This window comes from Scaptodrosophila lebanonensis, unplaced genomic scaffold, assembly GCF_003285725.1.
Source record: "Scaptodrosophila lebanonensis strain 11010-0011.00,11010-0021.00 unplaced genomic scaffold, SlebRS2 tig00000043-arrow-pilon, whole genome shotgun sequence".
Taxonomy (NCBI): Eukaryota; Metazoa; Arthropoda; class Insecta; order Diptera; family Drosophilidae; genus Scaptodrosophila; species Scaptodrosophila lebanonensis.
The window spans coordinates 6,101,756-6,117,733 of NW_022060545.1; the positions used below are offsets into that span (position 1 = coordinate 6,101,756).

General features: G+C 38.3%; 1 protein-coding gene across 1 annotated transcript; it reads left to right on the plus strand.

Annotated features, from left to right (window-relative positions):
• Positions 1 to 950: 950 nt before the first annotated feature.
• Positions 951 to 15,606, plus strand: LOC115622350 (lachesin). Its single transcript, XM_030516264.1, has 11 exons — positions 951 to 1,065; positions 4,182 to 4,288; positions 6,237 to 6,444; positions 6,515 to 6,676; positions 7,598 to 7,726; positions 9,683 to 9,773; positions 10,820 to 10,903; positions 11,229 to 11,338; positions 13,951 to 14,013; positions 15,171 to 15,446; positions 15,524 to 15,606. Exons 1-11 carry the CDS (start codon positions 951 to 953, stop codon positions 15,604 to 15,606), a joined length of 1,428 nt encoding a protein of 475 aa, XP_030372124.1.
• The last annotated feature ends 372 nt before the right edge of the window (positions 15,607 to 15,978 follow it).

A 15,978-nucleotide genomic window follows, 5' to 3' on the forward strand; every position in this document is an offset into this window, starting at 1 on the left:
CGGCAACCAAAACCCATAAAGCCAAGCTGCAATGCGTCGCCTGGCATTGCGTGCATTTCGCTTCATTGTTATTGTCCCAGTTGTTGTTGTTGCTGCTGCTGTTGTAGCCCAGTCGCCAGTTAAATAAACATTCCAACATACACATGTATGTCTGATGTGCTTGTGTGTGTGTGCGTGTCTGTACAACGCTGTAAAGCTCGCAACAACAGTGTCCATTGCCATAATAATAATAAATGCCGAAATCCCTTTTGCCGTGTAACATTTCGGCTGCAGTTCGACTGAACGCCTATGAGTATGCAATTTTTATTTTCAATTTCATTGTTTTCATCTGTCTATTCGCGCGCACAGCTATGCCCGCGACAACGACAACGACAACAACAAACAAATGAACAATGGATTCGACGCGTCAAGTGAATTAAGCGATTTTTAAAGCTTTACGCTAAATGAAATTTGAATGGCCATTGCCTCCGCTCAATGGATGAGTCTCTTTGTGTGTGTGCGTGCGTGTGCAAATTAAATTACGCAAATCAAATAAATTTAAAAAGAATATACAGCGACAACACCGCAACATCGTTTTAAATAAAATAAAATAAAAATAACAAATACCAACAATTATAAAAATAAAATAAATTGAAAAAATACACAGTCTAAAGTGCAGACACGTTATATCATTGCACTATATGCTATACGTAGAATTAAATGGATGCATTCGGAAGTTAGGCCCAACAACAATTATAATCGCAACCCAAAACATATCCCTGCTCGTAATTAAAGGAATTTTTGTGTACATACTCGTATGCGAGTTGGAATTGAAAGTGTGTTTGTTTTTCTTTTGGTTAACGTTTAATTGCAAAGTGTTACAGTAATTAAACAAACTAGAAATCACAACTATCAAATAGTACATTTAAATTAGCAAATACATACACTAAACTAAAATCAAAGCACACAAAATGTTTATTATAACGGTAATTAAATTATTGCTAATTGTGCTCAACATATTTCCGAGCCGCTTCACAAATCGCCGTGTTATGTTTCTCATCTATATGACGAATTTAGTAACGCATGGTAAGTTGAAATTTAATTCATTTGTTTTTCAATAAACGCTTACCATTTCTTTTTACTCACAACACATATTTTTCATTTTCATTAAATTAATATTAAATTTAATAAATTTCATTAAATATGTTAATAAGTAGCTGCATTTAGAATTAAGAGATTGCAAGATATGCAAGACTGGTGCGTTTATTCAGAACTGATTATTAGGTTTTGTAACAGCAACTATTTCATCAAAACAATTTAGCGGAAAATCCGCAAATATAAACTAATATTATTTTAAAAAGGCACTATTTAGATGGCCCCTTCTAAATATTTTAGTTTAATGAATATTATATTGCAACAATACTCTGGGTATACTCGCAGCCCAAAGGCACGATCAGATCGGATTGATCCAACAAGTGATTTAGAAACATACATATATATATTTAAAATGCTTTCACTAGCAGACGTTTCTCATTTTTTTTATTGCGTCGGAAATTAATTAACAAAAATTATTATTATTAATAACTACTCTTATCTTAATCTCAGCCTTCTAACTTTTCTATTCTTAATTTAAACTTATAAATGATATCCCCATTTCTTCAATTTTGTTATAATGAAAACGATTTGGATTCTGAAAATTCAATTTTTTCGTGTTTTTTCCAAGTTGACATTAGACAAATGCAGCTAAATCATAATTTAGCATCTTTAAATATACTATACATATATATATATTTTTTAATTTCCAACTGACTCACTGAGAAACCGACTTTTTTAATTTTCACTCTATTTTTGAAACGTGAACGATTGACATTAAAAGATAAATATAAATTATAGGCAAGAATAAGAACGTTATATTGGAATCTGTTTGAATTATATATAAGAAATTAAAAAAATTATGTAAGCGTTTAAAACAATCAAAAACTTGCAGAGGTTCGGCTCCAATAATGTATAAATTCATCAAAATGTTTGTGGCTGTGCACATTACCGCGAATCATCATTGATTTAATATTGAAATAGTTCAGTCTTCTCTAATTGCGACAAGTTTGCAATACCCGTAATTATGATAACCGCATTTGTAACCAGTTTAATTAAAACATTCTGCGGTATTCCAAAGATATTTAATATTGCAGCACCCCACTTGATCGCAACACATTTCACTTTCCCGACCCGCTTCTTGTTATTAATCCTTTTATATACCTACTAGCGCTTTTACACACAACATGAATATCGGTACAAGTATTTGTGCTGCAAATGTTGTGTAAAATTCATTTACGCTACCGCACGCCGGACGCCTTTACCGCCATCAGTATTCCCCCTATCCATTTCCGGCAAGAGTAGAAGCACAACAGCGACGCGGTGTTCTGCGCTGAACAACGGGTACGGTGTCGAAACTGTCGGCGCGAGTCATAATTTAATTAGGAAAATGAGACCACAAACTGGTACGACGGCATGCATTCAATTTCAATGCCGCGCCCCGTGCCACGCCGGCTCTCGAGCCGTGCCACGAATTCGCACAAGGACAGGTGGTTGGGTGGGCAGGTGAGCTGGTAAGCTGGTGAGCTGGTGGGTCAGGTGCAATGGACGGATGGCAGCCGGCATGGCGCAGATAACGAGGAGCTGCCGGTTGCCCGAGGCTTCAACACAGCACCTACTACAAGTATATTCCTGCTCCTGCCCTCGTCTTCATATGCGCTCTTGTTTTACTTGAACGCTCGTGTTTTGCTTTTGTGCAGCACTTCCGCAGGAAAGGAAAACGCGAAATGAATGCATAGAAAAACAAAAGTTGCATTACCACCGACACCATATACATGAAGCCATGGCACAGTGGGCCAGGGAACCTACAATCCTAGATTTAACAGTTAACAGAAAATCTTATTCTTTCTCTTTTGTGTACTTAAATGAAAAGAAAACAGAGAGCAAATGTTATTAAAATTATTGAAATTAAATATACACCTTATTTACTTACGTCTTTTATTCCATATTTAATGACTCTTCATAACTTAATAACATAACATAAGAAAAACGAACACTCCAAATTAAAGTAAATATAATAGGAGTAGTCGCGATTTGCTGAAATCCTTGAAATTTTTTACAAATATATGTTTCAAAAACTTTGTACTGCATTAATGGAAATTCTTAAGCATTTCACGGAATTGAAACCATACTATATAAGAATATCAAATATTGAAAAGTAAACACAAATTTATTTATTTACTTATCGACAAGTAAGACTTTTGATGCACAAGCAACGCTTTTGACTCACGCACGGGTACTCTATATGTAGATTATCCAATCTGGGTAATAGGAGCAAGTACTGAGAGCGTAAAAAAACTATTTTTGATCAACATTTAAGAATAAGAAAGCAAAGCTTATGTAGAATAAAGAAATGCTTGAAAATAAAGCTCCAGATGTAAAACGCATTCAAAAAATATATAACAACTTTTTTTTTTAATGTACGAAGCTAGTTATAAAGCCGAAAAGCCACTAAATCGTGTCATTTGTTAATACTAATTTATAATAACTGAGAAAAAACAACAAAGAGCTAAAAAAAATTTTGAGTGCGAACACAATTGAAACATTTGCAATATATTTATTGCAATTAATACAACAAATTTATCATATGTACGAGTATCGCTTTTTGTGTGAATTACATATTGGTTTGCGAACTCCTAAATAAGTTGAGCTTTATGTTATCACATGTGGGATATTATTAAATTACTATATAATATTGTAATACTTTTAAGGCCAAAACCGTAAACCCTAAACCACTGTGTTTTCCGAGAATTATGAGAAATGGGTAGCCCATTCCATCATTAGTATGCTAGAGGAAAAAATTGCTTTGTTAAATTAGTTCATAATGACGACGTGGCAGTTGCCGTTGTTGTTGCTGCTCCTACTGCTGCTCCTACTGCTGCTCCTACTGCTGCTCCTACTGCTGCTCCTACTGCGGCTCCTGTTGATTATATTTGGCCTGTGGGTCATGGATTTCCTGCAGCAGAAGTAGAAGCAACAGCAGCTTGTGGCACTGCGTTTTGTGCCTGCATTTTCATTTCATTTTCACTTTTTTTAGTCCCTTTTTGCACGTGCTGCTAGTGCCCTGCTCATTAACTAACAAGCTTGTTTATGTCTCTCTTCATTCGCAGTTATGATGGACGAGCCTCGCTTCGCACAGCCCATACCAAACGTCACCGTTGCCGTGGGCCGCGATGCCAATCTGCCGTGCGTCGTCGAGCACTTGGGCGGCTACAAGGTAAGTGGGCATGATTTTTATACAAGTATATACCTACGTGTACAAGTATATACATACCTACCTACATGACTGGATGAGTGAGTACGTCAAGTACGATAAATTGTGCGTGAAATTAACGCAGCTGTGTCATCAAACAGACAGGCAGCCATCATCTTCATCATCATTGTCATGGTCGTTGTACCCTGAAGTTCACAGCACATTGTAAAAAATCAATTTTGTAAATGGCATTCAGGGTCGCGCTTGATCTATTAACAGCCCAACGAAAAACTCTCAAAATGAAGGAAAAGTGCTGAAATATGTTCCGCTATTTACCCGTATATAGTATTTATCCTTGACTTGCACACAGCACACATAGTCAATGCGCGAGCCAAAGCGAAACAATTTTGAAAGGGCATGTAATTGAATTTATATTTTCTGTATCAAAAACACATACTCATGAAAAGCATATTCCCTAATGTGGACAAAGTAGAGCAGATTTTACACTTTAAGTTATTTTGCAGTTTCTTCTCAATTGAGCTCATGCTAGGAAGGACTTAATAAATAGTTGCAAAAGCGCATACATTCCAATATTTCGATGTCAGCTAGAGGAAACTGCAAGTTCTTCTCAAATCAAAACATTCTAGTACAAATTTAATAAAGGGATCATAGCTGCGATAGTGTATGGATTCCAGCACTTCGTTGTTAGGTACTACGCAGTTTTTAAATAATTATAATTTCTTTTTTTTTTGAAATAAAGTTTTAATAAAGCGATTATAAATAGACTCACAACAACTCAATGAGAAATATATTTAAAACAACAGACTATATTATACAGCAATGCACATAGTTAAAATCAATAATCATTTATCTTGCTAAAAAATTAAATATGTGCAAAATTATATTAGTAGTCGGTGATTATTATTTGCATATTATTTTTGAAAAATTAAACCCTGGCTTTAATCATACAAGAAATTGTTATAATAACATATGTTTGCAAACATTTGTTGCATTGTTCATCTTTTTATAAATAGTCTGCAATGTGGCAGATACAGAAAACTTCTTTTCTGCACAAAAACAAAAAACTCATCTGGTTTTATTTATAGCCCACTATTTGCTGGCGTATCAAATTAAAGTGCACACACTTCCAACTTACCCTGTCCATCGGCCGAACTTAAGTTGTCCGTTTGTGCAAAAAAGTTGAGCAGCAAAATTGAAAAACTGAAGCCGAAAGGCCTTGCGGGTCAGAAAAAACTCGGCAAAATGACTAGAAAATCACTTATCATTTATCTCTTTTGCCTCGTTGCCGGCGCTCATAACAAATCACAAATATTTACTCGCCATATCAACTTCATATAAAACACTGTCGGCCAGCTGCCCCTCACTGGACAGTCGGGGCTCAGTTTGTGCATGTCCTGGCAGTCACAGGCTGGCCACTTGGGCGAAGACGAATACGAATACGAAGGCGACGGCGATGGCGATGGCGTTGTTGGCTCTTATTGGACTTTTGTCAACATTGGAGGCAGCGCAGGCTTGTGGCACTGTTGTGGAGCGGCAAACGAGAAACTCATTGCTGTCACTTGGCAGCGAGTAAATTTGAAAAGTTTCCAGGCGAAATCCTAGCAAGGACTCAGCCTCGTCCTGTGTGTGTCACACGCAATGTAAGCAAACGAAGCTAAGGCAAAAGCAGAAGGCAAAGGCGACAGCAAAGAAAGTGTGGCCAGCAAAAAGTGTATTAAAAAGCGGAAACAGCTGTCAAGATGGCGTTTTTTTTTTCGCAATTGCTTCTCTTCTCTTCACGAAGTCCATTTATTATAACTATGAGGCATGTGTGTTTGTGTGTGTTATGTGAGTGTGTGCATGTGAGTGCCGTCTGCTGTTTGACATTCTTTAAATTTAGGAAAAAAAACGTGTGTGTCGCATAAAAGTCTATTGAATTTGACATTCTGTTCCATTTCCTCTTCTTTGTCAGGTTGCCTGGATACACATCGATCGGCAGATGATATTGACCATACATCGACATGTCATCTCACGTATACCGCGTTATAGCATCACTTACGACAATGCCAACACTTGGCTCCTGCATGTCAATCAGGCTCATCAGGACGACCGCGGCTATTACATGTGTCAGGTCAACACGAATCCCATGATTAGTCAGGTCGGCTACCTGCAGGTGGTTGGTAAGTAAAGACATCGCCAGCACTATACAATTGAGCCCTTTTATTGACCAGCTACGCTTTGCCTACGCAGTTCCACCAAACATACTGGACATTGAGAGCACACCATCATCGGTGGCGGTGCGTGAAAACCAAAACATCAACATGACGTGTCGTGCCGATGGCTTCCCTGCGCCCAAAATCATTTGGCGACGCGAGGACGGAGAGGAAATTGCCGTTGAGAAAAAGAAGAAAGGTACGTGTACTGGCCTGGACATTCACAGACAAACACATACACTGAGAAACGTAGTTGAACTTATATAGTTCTATCACAGTGGAAATAATCTTTGTAAATATTTTAAATTAAATTTCTATATTTGTTAATACAATGTAATTTCCTATATGTACTATATAGTTACATTTATTATTTCATTTCATCATATGAATTTTCTTAAATAATCAGGATATTTCTGTAACTGTAATGAGTGTCTTATTTGAAAAGAGGAAGACTAGTATTTAGATTTTCAAAGCATTATTTTGATTGCATGGGATGTACAATTGGCTGTCAAAATTACAAAGGTTCCGTAATGAAGCACAGATTTTTTAGAAAGAGAATTTTTTACAGAACATTAGGAGAAATAGCTCTCACTATTAAAATTGTAGAAATCGCAAAACATTTTTCTTTTTCGCTTTTCAATGCATTTTCTGTAATCAGTATTTCAATTGCATGGGATAATCACTATTTTGAGGAACTGCTCTCAATATTAAAAATATAGGATTGGTAATACATTTTGTTATCTTTTTTTTTTTTGGCTTTTAAATGCATTTTCCGTAATGATAAAGTTTTTCTGATGTCTTGTTGCATATGGTAAGAAATATTTGAATGGAGGCATAATTTCCTAAACCATTATGCTTCTACATATAACATATGCAGCTCATTTATCATTTTGTGCTGGTGGAGCTCTTAAAACTATTTGATTTTCTCAGTGTAAACACATTCACTTACGCCATATGTGCCTCATTGAAAATTCTCTATGCTTTGCACGTTTATTTCCATGCTGCTGCTGCTGATGCTGCGGACATTCACTTCCTTCCTGGCTTCCTGTGACGCTATGACGCTGTGACGCCTGCCGACAAACACAAACGCCAACGTCACCAACATCAAAAACATCAACAGTGCTGGTCTACGATGGCGATATCCTGCCGCTGACCAAAGTGAGCCGCAATGAGATGGGCGCCTATCTGTGCATAGCCACCAATGGAGTACCTCCGTCGGTGTCGAAGCGCATCATTCTTGATGTGGAGTGTAAGTCAAAGATGGAAGTAGGAGGCGACCGAGCGACCGACTAAATGAAAACTATCGTTGGGGGGGGGCCGGGTAATGGAGATGGCCGGAGAGATGGGGCAGGCATTATATTAGTATGCTTGCGCCATTTTACCTGTAACACGCGCGCACTTAACGGCAACCGTCAGGCAAAGTTGAGGACACAGGACGCACGACGAGCGAGTAGGCAGTCAAGCTGCTCATCAATTTAACTGTTCTTGCCACTGCTGTTGCTGCACATTCGTTACTCTCGCAATGAGTGACAGGCGCAACTTCAGCTTCCAACTCCGCACCGCTCGAATCTGCCTTCTAATGCAGCTGATATATAGCCTGGCTTCGTCAACGGCATCGGCTATTGCTCCGGCTACAGCTACGGCTACGGCTCCGACATCGACATAGACGTCGGTGTTGGCATCGGCGTAAAAGTTGTGCGACTGTTGAACGCCCTGCGCCAGTAAACGCTTGTTAATCCTAACGAGTTTCTGCCCCCACCTCCGACTTCTGCATTGACAATAATTCACGTCACGTACCTGCAATAAAGTCACTTGCCAGCGTTGCACGTATGACTTTGACTTTTTTTTCTATTTTATTGTGAACGGTTTCGTGTGTTAGTGGGACTGGAGCTGCGGATGGGAGTGGGTTAATAGTAGAGGTGCGTGGGCCTGAACATGTTTCATGTTTCATGTACGCTACTTGCTGCCAACGAGAATGAAGGAAAATGGCGGAAAGATGTGTGTGTGTGTGTGTGTCGCGTTTAAAATTTCAACATGCCGCTCGATGTTTCAATTTCGTATTCCCAATTGTGTGTGCGGGAAATGAAGAAGCGGAAGTTGCGATAGGCGGTGCCATTGTATAGGTATACCGTGTCGCATGTGGGCATAAGTTTGCAATGCCTGCGCTTAGACATTTTCCTGTCAACACAGGAAGAATTGTAATTGTGGGTTGTGTCAGGCGTTTGGCAGTGCTCAATGCAAGAGTGTGAATATTCAGTCGCAACACTGATATTAAATTTAGTTCAAATCGAATTTAATTATAGAGCTTAAAGATTAATGAAAGCTGATAGAAGAAATTTATTTATGTCTTTGAGAAAATTATTTAAACTGGCATTTATAAAATAATAAATTTGCTCAACTATTCTACAACAAACAGTTGAAAAACTTTAGAAATGAATGACAATTTGCATTAAAGAAATTATGGTTAGAAAGGGAAACAGTGCTGTATGTTTGTACAAACGTTGAAAGCATTCGCGATTTATGTGCTTCTTTATTGAAGACTCATAGAAGAGATACAGAAGCAAACTTTAATAATTTCAAACGGCTGGCTTCACAGACTGGTGCTTGAAGTTAGGAGGAAGCTATGTATATTAAACCAAATCACCCATGCGAACGTTGCAAAATGGAGCAATGCCACGTGCTTAACGTTCTAAAGACCTGCGTCAAGCTACATATACCTTAAGCACGTACATAGCTTGAGCTAAACATCATTTTTGTTATTTTTTCTGCTCTTCGCTGCGCTGATGTGTTGCCTTAAACGCGTGGTTGGCATGCAACCTGCCCTCTTCCTGCCCACCCCAACCCCAACTACGTCACTACGCATCAACTAAGTTTTCTAGCTTTGTCATTGCACTTTCATTTTAAGCTGGCAACCAGACACCGTTATAAGCTCGCACACACACACACACACATACATCCACACACATACACGCATACTGGTACTTACACGCATTCATACTAGTTGTCAGAGAGATAGACTGCGAGTGACGTACTGGAGCATTGAACAGGCGTAATACCAAGCTTAAGCATACTTTACCCAAACACTTAAAATGCACGAACACACACCCACACTCCATGGCACCCACCATCCCTACTCCCTATGGCAAGGTGTCTAACGTCTTTCGTCTTTTTCATTCTCTCTCCCTCTCGTCGACATCGTTTACAGTCTCACCGATGATTTGGGTGCCGAATCAACTTGTTGGCGCTCCAGCGGGCACAGATGTAACCATCGATTGCCACACCGAAGCACATCCCAAGTGAGTGCCACACATCTTCCAAACTCTATGTGTAGTTTTTTCTGCTTCAATTTTATTTTTGTACATTTTGCAGCGAAATGTTTATTTTGAAATTTTGTGTAGCATACTTTTAAGCTATTCGTCATGACATCGCTTTTTATTTTGCGTACGTGCTTTTGTTGTTGTTGCTGTGTTTCAATTGGATTTAAACAGTTTTGCATTGCACCTGCTGCTGCTGTTGCTGCTGCTGTTGTCTGATTACAATGCAATCTGCACACATGTGGTGGTGGTGGTGGGTGTGAGTCGCCATGTTGTTGATATTTTACTGCTGGCTGCCTCGCTTCGCTTTCGTTTTGATTTGATTTTGTAAACACATTTGCTTTCATTTTGGTCTTCCATTGTTTGCATTTAGATACTCTTAACGCGAAAGGCGATGAAGCTTGAAACAGTCGGCAAATTATTGTTTGAAATCAGGACCGATACAGCTATTTTTATTTTACATTTTCGATCAACTTTAAACTAAACAATCAAAATGGGTCGAAATCATTTAATTTAATATATTATAGCTTTTCATTTTGTAATTTTTTCACTTGTTCCTCAGAACAAGTCTTTTACCTTACAATGAGTCGACTAGTTACTTTTTTAAGAAAAGTTTAAGGAGTCCCTTCTTATATTTAATTTCACATAATCAATTTATGATAAAAGTAAGGGCGAGAATACAAAACGATGTTTTTAAAAAATATTTACTGGCCAAAGTAAAAATAGGGCAATCTTATTAGAGCTATTGAAGTGATACTCAAACCAAAAAGAGTAGTTCATTGCCTTACTTTAGTTGTGATATATTTCATTCATTTCTTTCATTTCTACTTTTCTTTACGTAGTTGTTACATGTATTCGAACATGCAGATTGTAAATAAAATTACGTGTGCAATTTTATTTCCGAGTTTGTGCGAACTTAGTTTTTCTTATCATTTTGCTGACGTCCTTGCGTGGCTATTTCTGTTCAAATTGATGTATGGAGCCAATAAAGTTTAATTTTAATTTTGTTTATGCCCATTCTTTTACAGAGCCATCATCTATTGGGTGTACAATGCCGTGATGGTTTTGCCAAGCAAAAAATACAAGACCGACTACACCGAGAACTCGTACCGGTAAGTTAGAGCAGTCAGTGTTAACCTCAATCGCCACATTCGTTTACTTATTACGGCAAGTGCAAGAACAGTAAAAGTATGTATTGGTGTTGTTGCAGTCCCCCTTACCCAGCACATATGGCAAGGGTCTGTTAAATATTTATCATGTACTTACACTTGCCTACACCTTTGCGCCCGACCCTGCCCCTGACCACACAGTTGAGTCTCTCAGCTGACTTTGCCGACTCTTGCTGTCTGCATTTCAATACATTTATTGTGTTAAAGTTTACTAACATGCTCTTAACCCACCTCTCTTCCACATATACTTTACGTACGTTTTGAAAAGCGCACACATGAAACTGACGATAAGAAACCTACAATATGGCGACTTTGGCAACTATCGATGCATCTCAAAGAACTCACTTGGGGAAACGGAAGGCTCCATACGTGTTTACGGTAAGTGCAGTTGTAGTTGTATTTGCCAGCACTCTATGCATATGTATCTGTGTGCACCAACTTAAGTGCACAAGCTGCAATACACACAAACACACACAAATACACACAAATACACACACACACACCCACACACACACACTTTCATAACCTCTGCGCTGGTAAATGCAATATCGTGCGCCCTTTGTGCCACAATTTCGCCGAAAGCTTTTACCTCTACACTGGCAAAGTACCCACACAAATATAGACAAACACATTAGCTCACTCGCAGAAAAGACCCATACATGTCTAGGAGTGTTACTCCTAACTCTTTTTCTAACCTATTATTCTAGGTAATATAATCTGCAATTAATTAGTGTTAAGTTTTCTTCTTTTTCTTTCTTTTTCACTTTTTATAAAACAAGTTCAATTTAATTTTTGTCTCTGACCAATTCAGTTAATTTTGTATTTACAAGTATTATAATACGCTTGCCTTACCTAAAAATTGTCATTCATTCAAAAAATTTACTTCAACTTTAAATACGATAGAATAAGTTTTATCTGTAAAAGAAAACTGTTATTCCTTAACAATCATCACAGTTCTCGTATAACTCCAGTAGATCAAAACTGGAGATATTCCGCATACCATAAAATATGTGTTGGTTTAACATAAGAGACCACTTTATTTAAGACTACATATTGGCACTCTCGTTGAACAGTGTGTATGCACAATTTTATTTTCCTATTTAATAATAATTATAATGAATTCGATTATAATTATCCTATCAAACCAATTGAAATATTCTGAAAACTCGTTCTATAATATTTAATTAAAAGTAAAACAAGATGTGTAGTAGAGATTTTAATTTCGAAAACCATTTCATTTCCATACGAAACTAATTCATCAAATTCAAGTTCTTTAACGAAACCCGACTATATAATACTGCAAAATCGTCTCAGTGTTCTAGACTATCGTCTTCTCGATATGTGTTTTGTGCTCTGAAGCGAAAAACTGAACGAGCAGAGGCTCGCAGCCTGCTTTCCGCCCACCATGAACTCATCCTGTTCATCCTGCATCATGCTCAGCGCCCAGAGCTTATTGCTCACTAACACCAACACTCCGAGACACATTCACATTCACATAAACGTAAAATAAAGGTGAATTTCGGAATTGTTTGACTTTGTATCGCCCTCACAGCCGTGTGGTTGACTGACTGGTTGGTTGGCTCGACGGTTCAGTGCCTTGTTCTCCGTTGCGTCCCACATCATGGCTCTGCCAGCTTTTGGCTAGCCGTAGCATTTCCAGCTAGCCTCGATTTTCTTTTATTTTTAGTGGGCTGTATTTATTTATTTTTTATGCACTCCAGCCATTTTGCCCGCTTCGTGTTGTGCTTACAAGCTTGTTTCGCTTGCCGTGTATTTCCCTTTAAGAATAAATAAAATCCCTGTGCCATGTACTCGTATGCTGCCCGATGCCTTAAATGTATGTGCGCCACAAGGCCATGAGCTTAAGTGGCTTTAAGCTGAATGACCTTGTTCGGTAATTATTTAAGGCGTTTAGTAAGATTTAATTCCCTAAATCTTGAATGTGAGTTTATTTTCGTTCGCTTGATATTCTTCTTTTAAGCATTCTCCTACTGTAGCCTTCATTATTTGTATGCCATTGTTTCTGCTAAATAGTTAAGCTGCATTACAACATTATTAAGTGCTCTTTAAAAACATTATTGAGAAGATAAATGAGGAATATACATACATTTACAAAATTTGCACATTTTAATAAAAGGTTGTTGTTATTCCAATTATCCTAACAGCTCTTGCAGCTTGTATTGTGTGGTAATCCAATCCAATGACATGGCTACCAATGTACTATTGCTCTTATAGTTTGACTGAGATAGATATCAGATGAATGAGTCAAAAACTGAAACCCACAAAATGATGTTGCCCAGACTGGGCTCTGCTCTGCGCCGTTTGACTGTCAATTGGATGCAAAGACGTTGTTAGACCAAACTAACTACTTTTCATTTAATTATATAAAAAACAATTTAATAGAAAAACAAATTAAGCTTAACGTCATAATTCCCTTAAACTTCCAAAGGATTATTGTCGGCAAATAGTTATTTTATTATTTATTTTTTAAATACTTTGCTTGTAAATGAGTTAGTAAGAAATTAAATTAATTCAATACTCATTGCTCAACAAATCACTGAAAATTTATTTTTAAAAAAAATTCATTTTCTCGAATTGTTTTGTTTCAGATCCTTTTGTGTATTGCAATTTTTTATTATACTTGTTTTGTTTCAATCGCTATCGCCCTTGTTGTTCATTTGCAGTTTATTATAACATTTCACGCCGGAAGAAGTGAATTCCCCTATTTTGTTGCTTTTATTCACATTTAGCAAAAATATCAAGTCTTAACACTAATTAGCAACTTTGCAACTGAAAAGTGCTGCTCAACGACCTTCGTATTGCACCCCTTGACCCAAAAACCCACCATCAGCAGGCACTAGAAATACCTACAAAATACACACCAAACGCACACAAAATGCAATTAAAATCAGTTATGAAGAAAAGTAAACTGCATTCAACAACTAATTATTAACAATACACGAATGCCTGCTATTCAATTTCATTTGCAGAAATTCCATTGCCATCGACACCATCCAAACAAGTAACACACACAACTGTGGAATCTAGGGAGAGTAAGTATAGTATCAGAGTGAATGGTGAACAGCAGAGTCTCTATGTGTGTGAGTGTGTGTGTATGCGTATGTATGGTAGTATTTGCGCTTAACACATCAACCGTTATATAAACTGTGAAAGTCACACCAGAAAAGCGCACAACAAACCGCCCACAATTCCAAAGCTTCAGATTGACACACACACCCATACATGGACACGGACAGACATATGTACATACCATGGCCAGCCACAAACAAAAAGTGGAAGAAGCAGCTAAGTCTAACACACACACACACGCACACACACACACACATATGCCCACAAAGAGATAAACTAAAGCACTTTTGACTATTTCAGCGAGGGGTTTTTTGAAATTCAAGTCGAGCAGAAAAGTACACACACTTTCAAGTTTGTCGAGGCAAAGCAATATGCTACGGATTATGCCGGGGATTTTCGGGGCATTAGGTTGGAAACACATTTGAAACAGTGCCGCAGACACGGCGGCATAGAGCGCCAGAGAAGCGACTGCCAGAGAAGCGACTAACACTAGCATATTTTATTTAAAGTGACTGTCGTGGCGAGTGTTGCAATGCCAGCGGCTTTGCGGAGAGCGTGTTTGTCTGTGAGTGTGTGCCGGTGTTCTCGTAATCCTAGCCACGAAAGCAACAAAGGATGTTGTGTGATATACTAGCAGTGAATTTTTCCTATTGGTGTTGTACTATATACGAGTAGTATGCCCGTGTGCCAAGTGCCAGTGTAACTATCTCTTCATGTTTGAGTGTTTGTACCACTCTCTATCTGTCTCTTTTTATGTGTATGTGTGTGTGTGTGTGTGTGTGTGTGTGTGTGTGTGTGTGTGTGTGTGTGTGTGTGTGTGTGCGTGTGTCTGTCTGTTGGTCTGCGGGCGTGCAAGTTGGCACAAGATTTCCACACAATTTAACTTAAAAACCATGTCACTAGCAATGAAAACAAACCAGCACAGAGGGTTAACTAAAGGTTGGACGTTGTTGGCTGATGTTGTGTCTACGAGTACGTGTGTGCCAGTGCTGGCGAAAGTTTGTTTTACTTTTGGGGCACATGGGTCAAAGTAATGGAAAAGTTTTGACTTGATTTAGTGCTGGTTATTGAATGAGCTACGCTTAACCCCCTCTTTTATATTCTCATCCATTTCCAACAGACAACATCATTCCCTCTTCACGCAACGATACAACGAAATTGCCACAAACGGATGCATATCCCATGAAGAACGATCTTTTCTCTGGCAGTGCCTCATCGGCATCATCCTCATCCGCCGCCTCATCCTCATCCAGCTCGATGCAAACATCTTCATTGCCAGCGGCGACGGGAAACAGCTTGTCAGCGCTGGGCGGGAGCGGAGGCAAGGGATCGTTAGCGATAGGCAAGAGCATGTTCTATACGGAACGCCCACCGAACGAATATGGCAGCTCGCATGGTAAGTCTATACTATACCCTCTGGTCTCAACATGATTCTGATTCTGTGTTCCCCCTAAAAATTAAAAACTTTCACAGCTGGCGCACTACATAGGCCCCCAATGGTCGGTCTCTTACTGAGCTGGCTGGGTACGGCAGCTTTTTTGTGTTTAAGGCTTTGAAATCAATAAATATCAGTTAATTAAGAAATTGTAGCATTTCAAAAATGCAGCCAAAGGGTTAAACAGGGGCAGGGGTAGCAATTAGTTGTACTGTTTACTTAGCCGAACAAAATTGAAACAAACGGAACGTGTTTCTCAATATTATTATTATTTAATATGCGAAGTCTTTCGCTGACATAACTTTAAATTGAGTTTGTTATGAAGGCAGACAAAGGGCAAAAAAAGGAAAATGTTTACAGCTATGAAAATTTGCAAAATTTCATTTAGCCTAGGCCAATGAAAATATATGGGAAAACTTGAACTGCAGTCAGCACACAAAATGAAAAACGAATTGAGAATTGTGTATAAAGCATAACTTTAGCGAAAGTGGAA

Excerpts from the sequence above, each read along its gene's own strand:
- LOC115622350 (XM_030516264.1), top strand. The coding sequence starts at position 951 with ATGTTTATTATAACGGTAATTAAATTATTGCTAATTGTGCTCAACATA. Across the intron at positions 4,289-6,236 it reads AGCACTTGGGCGGCTACAAG|GTTGCCTGGATACACATCGA; the intron begins GTAAGTGGGCAT and ends CTTCTTTGTCAG. Across the intron at positions 10,904-11,228 it reads TACACCGAGAACTCGTACCG|CGCACACATGAAACTGACGA; the intron begins GTAAGTTAGAGC and ends CGTTTTGAAAAG.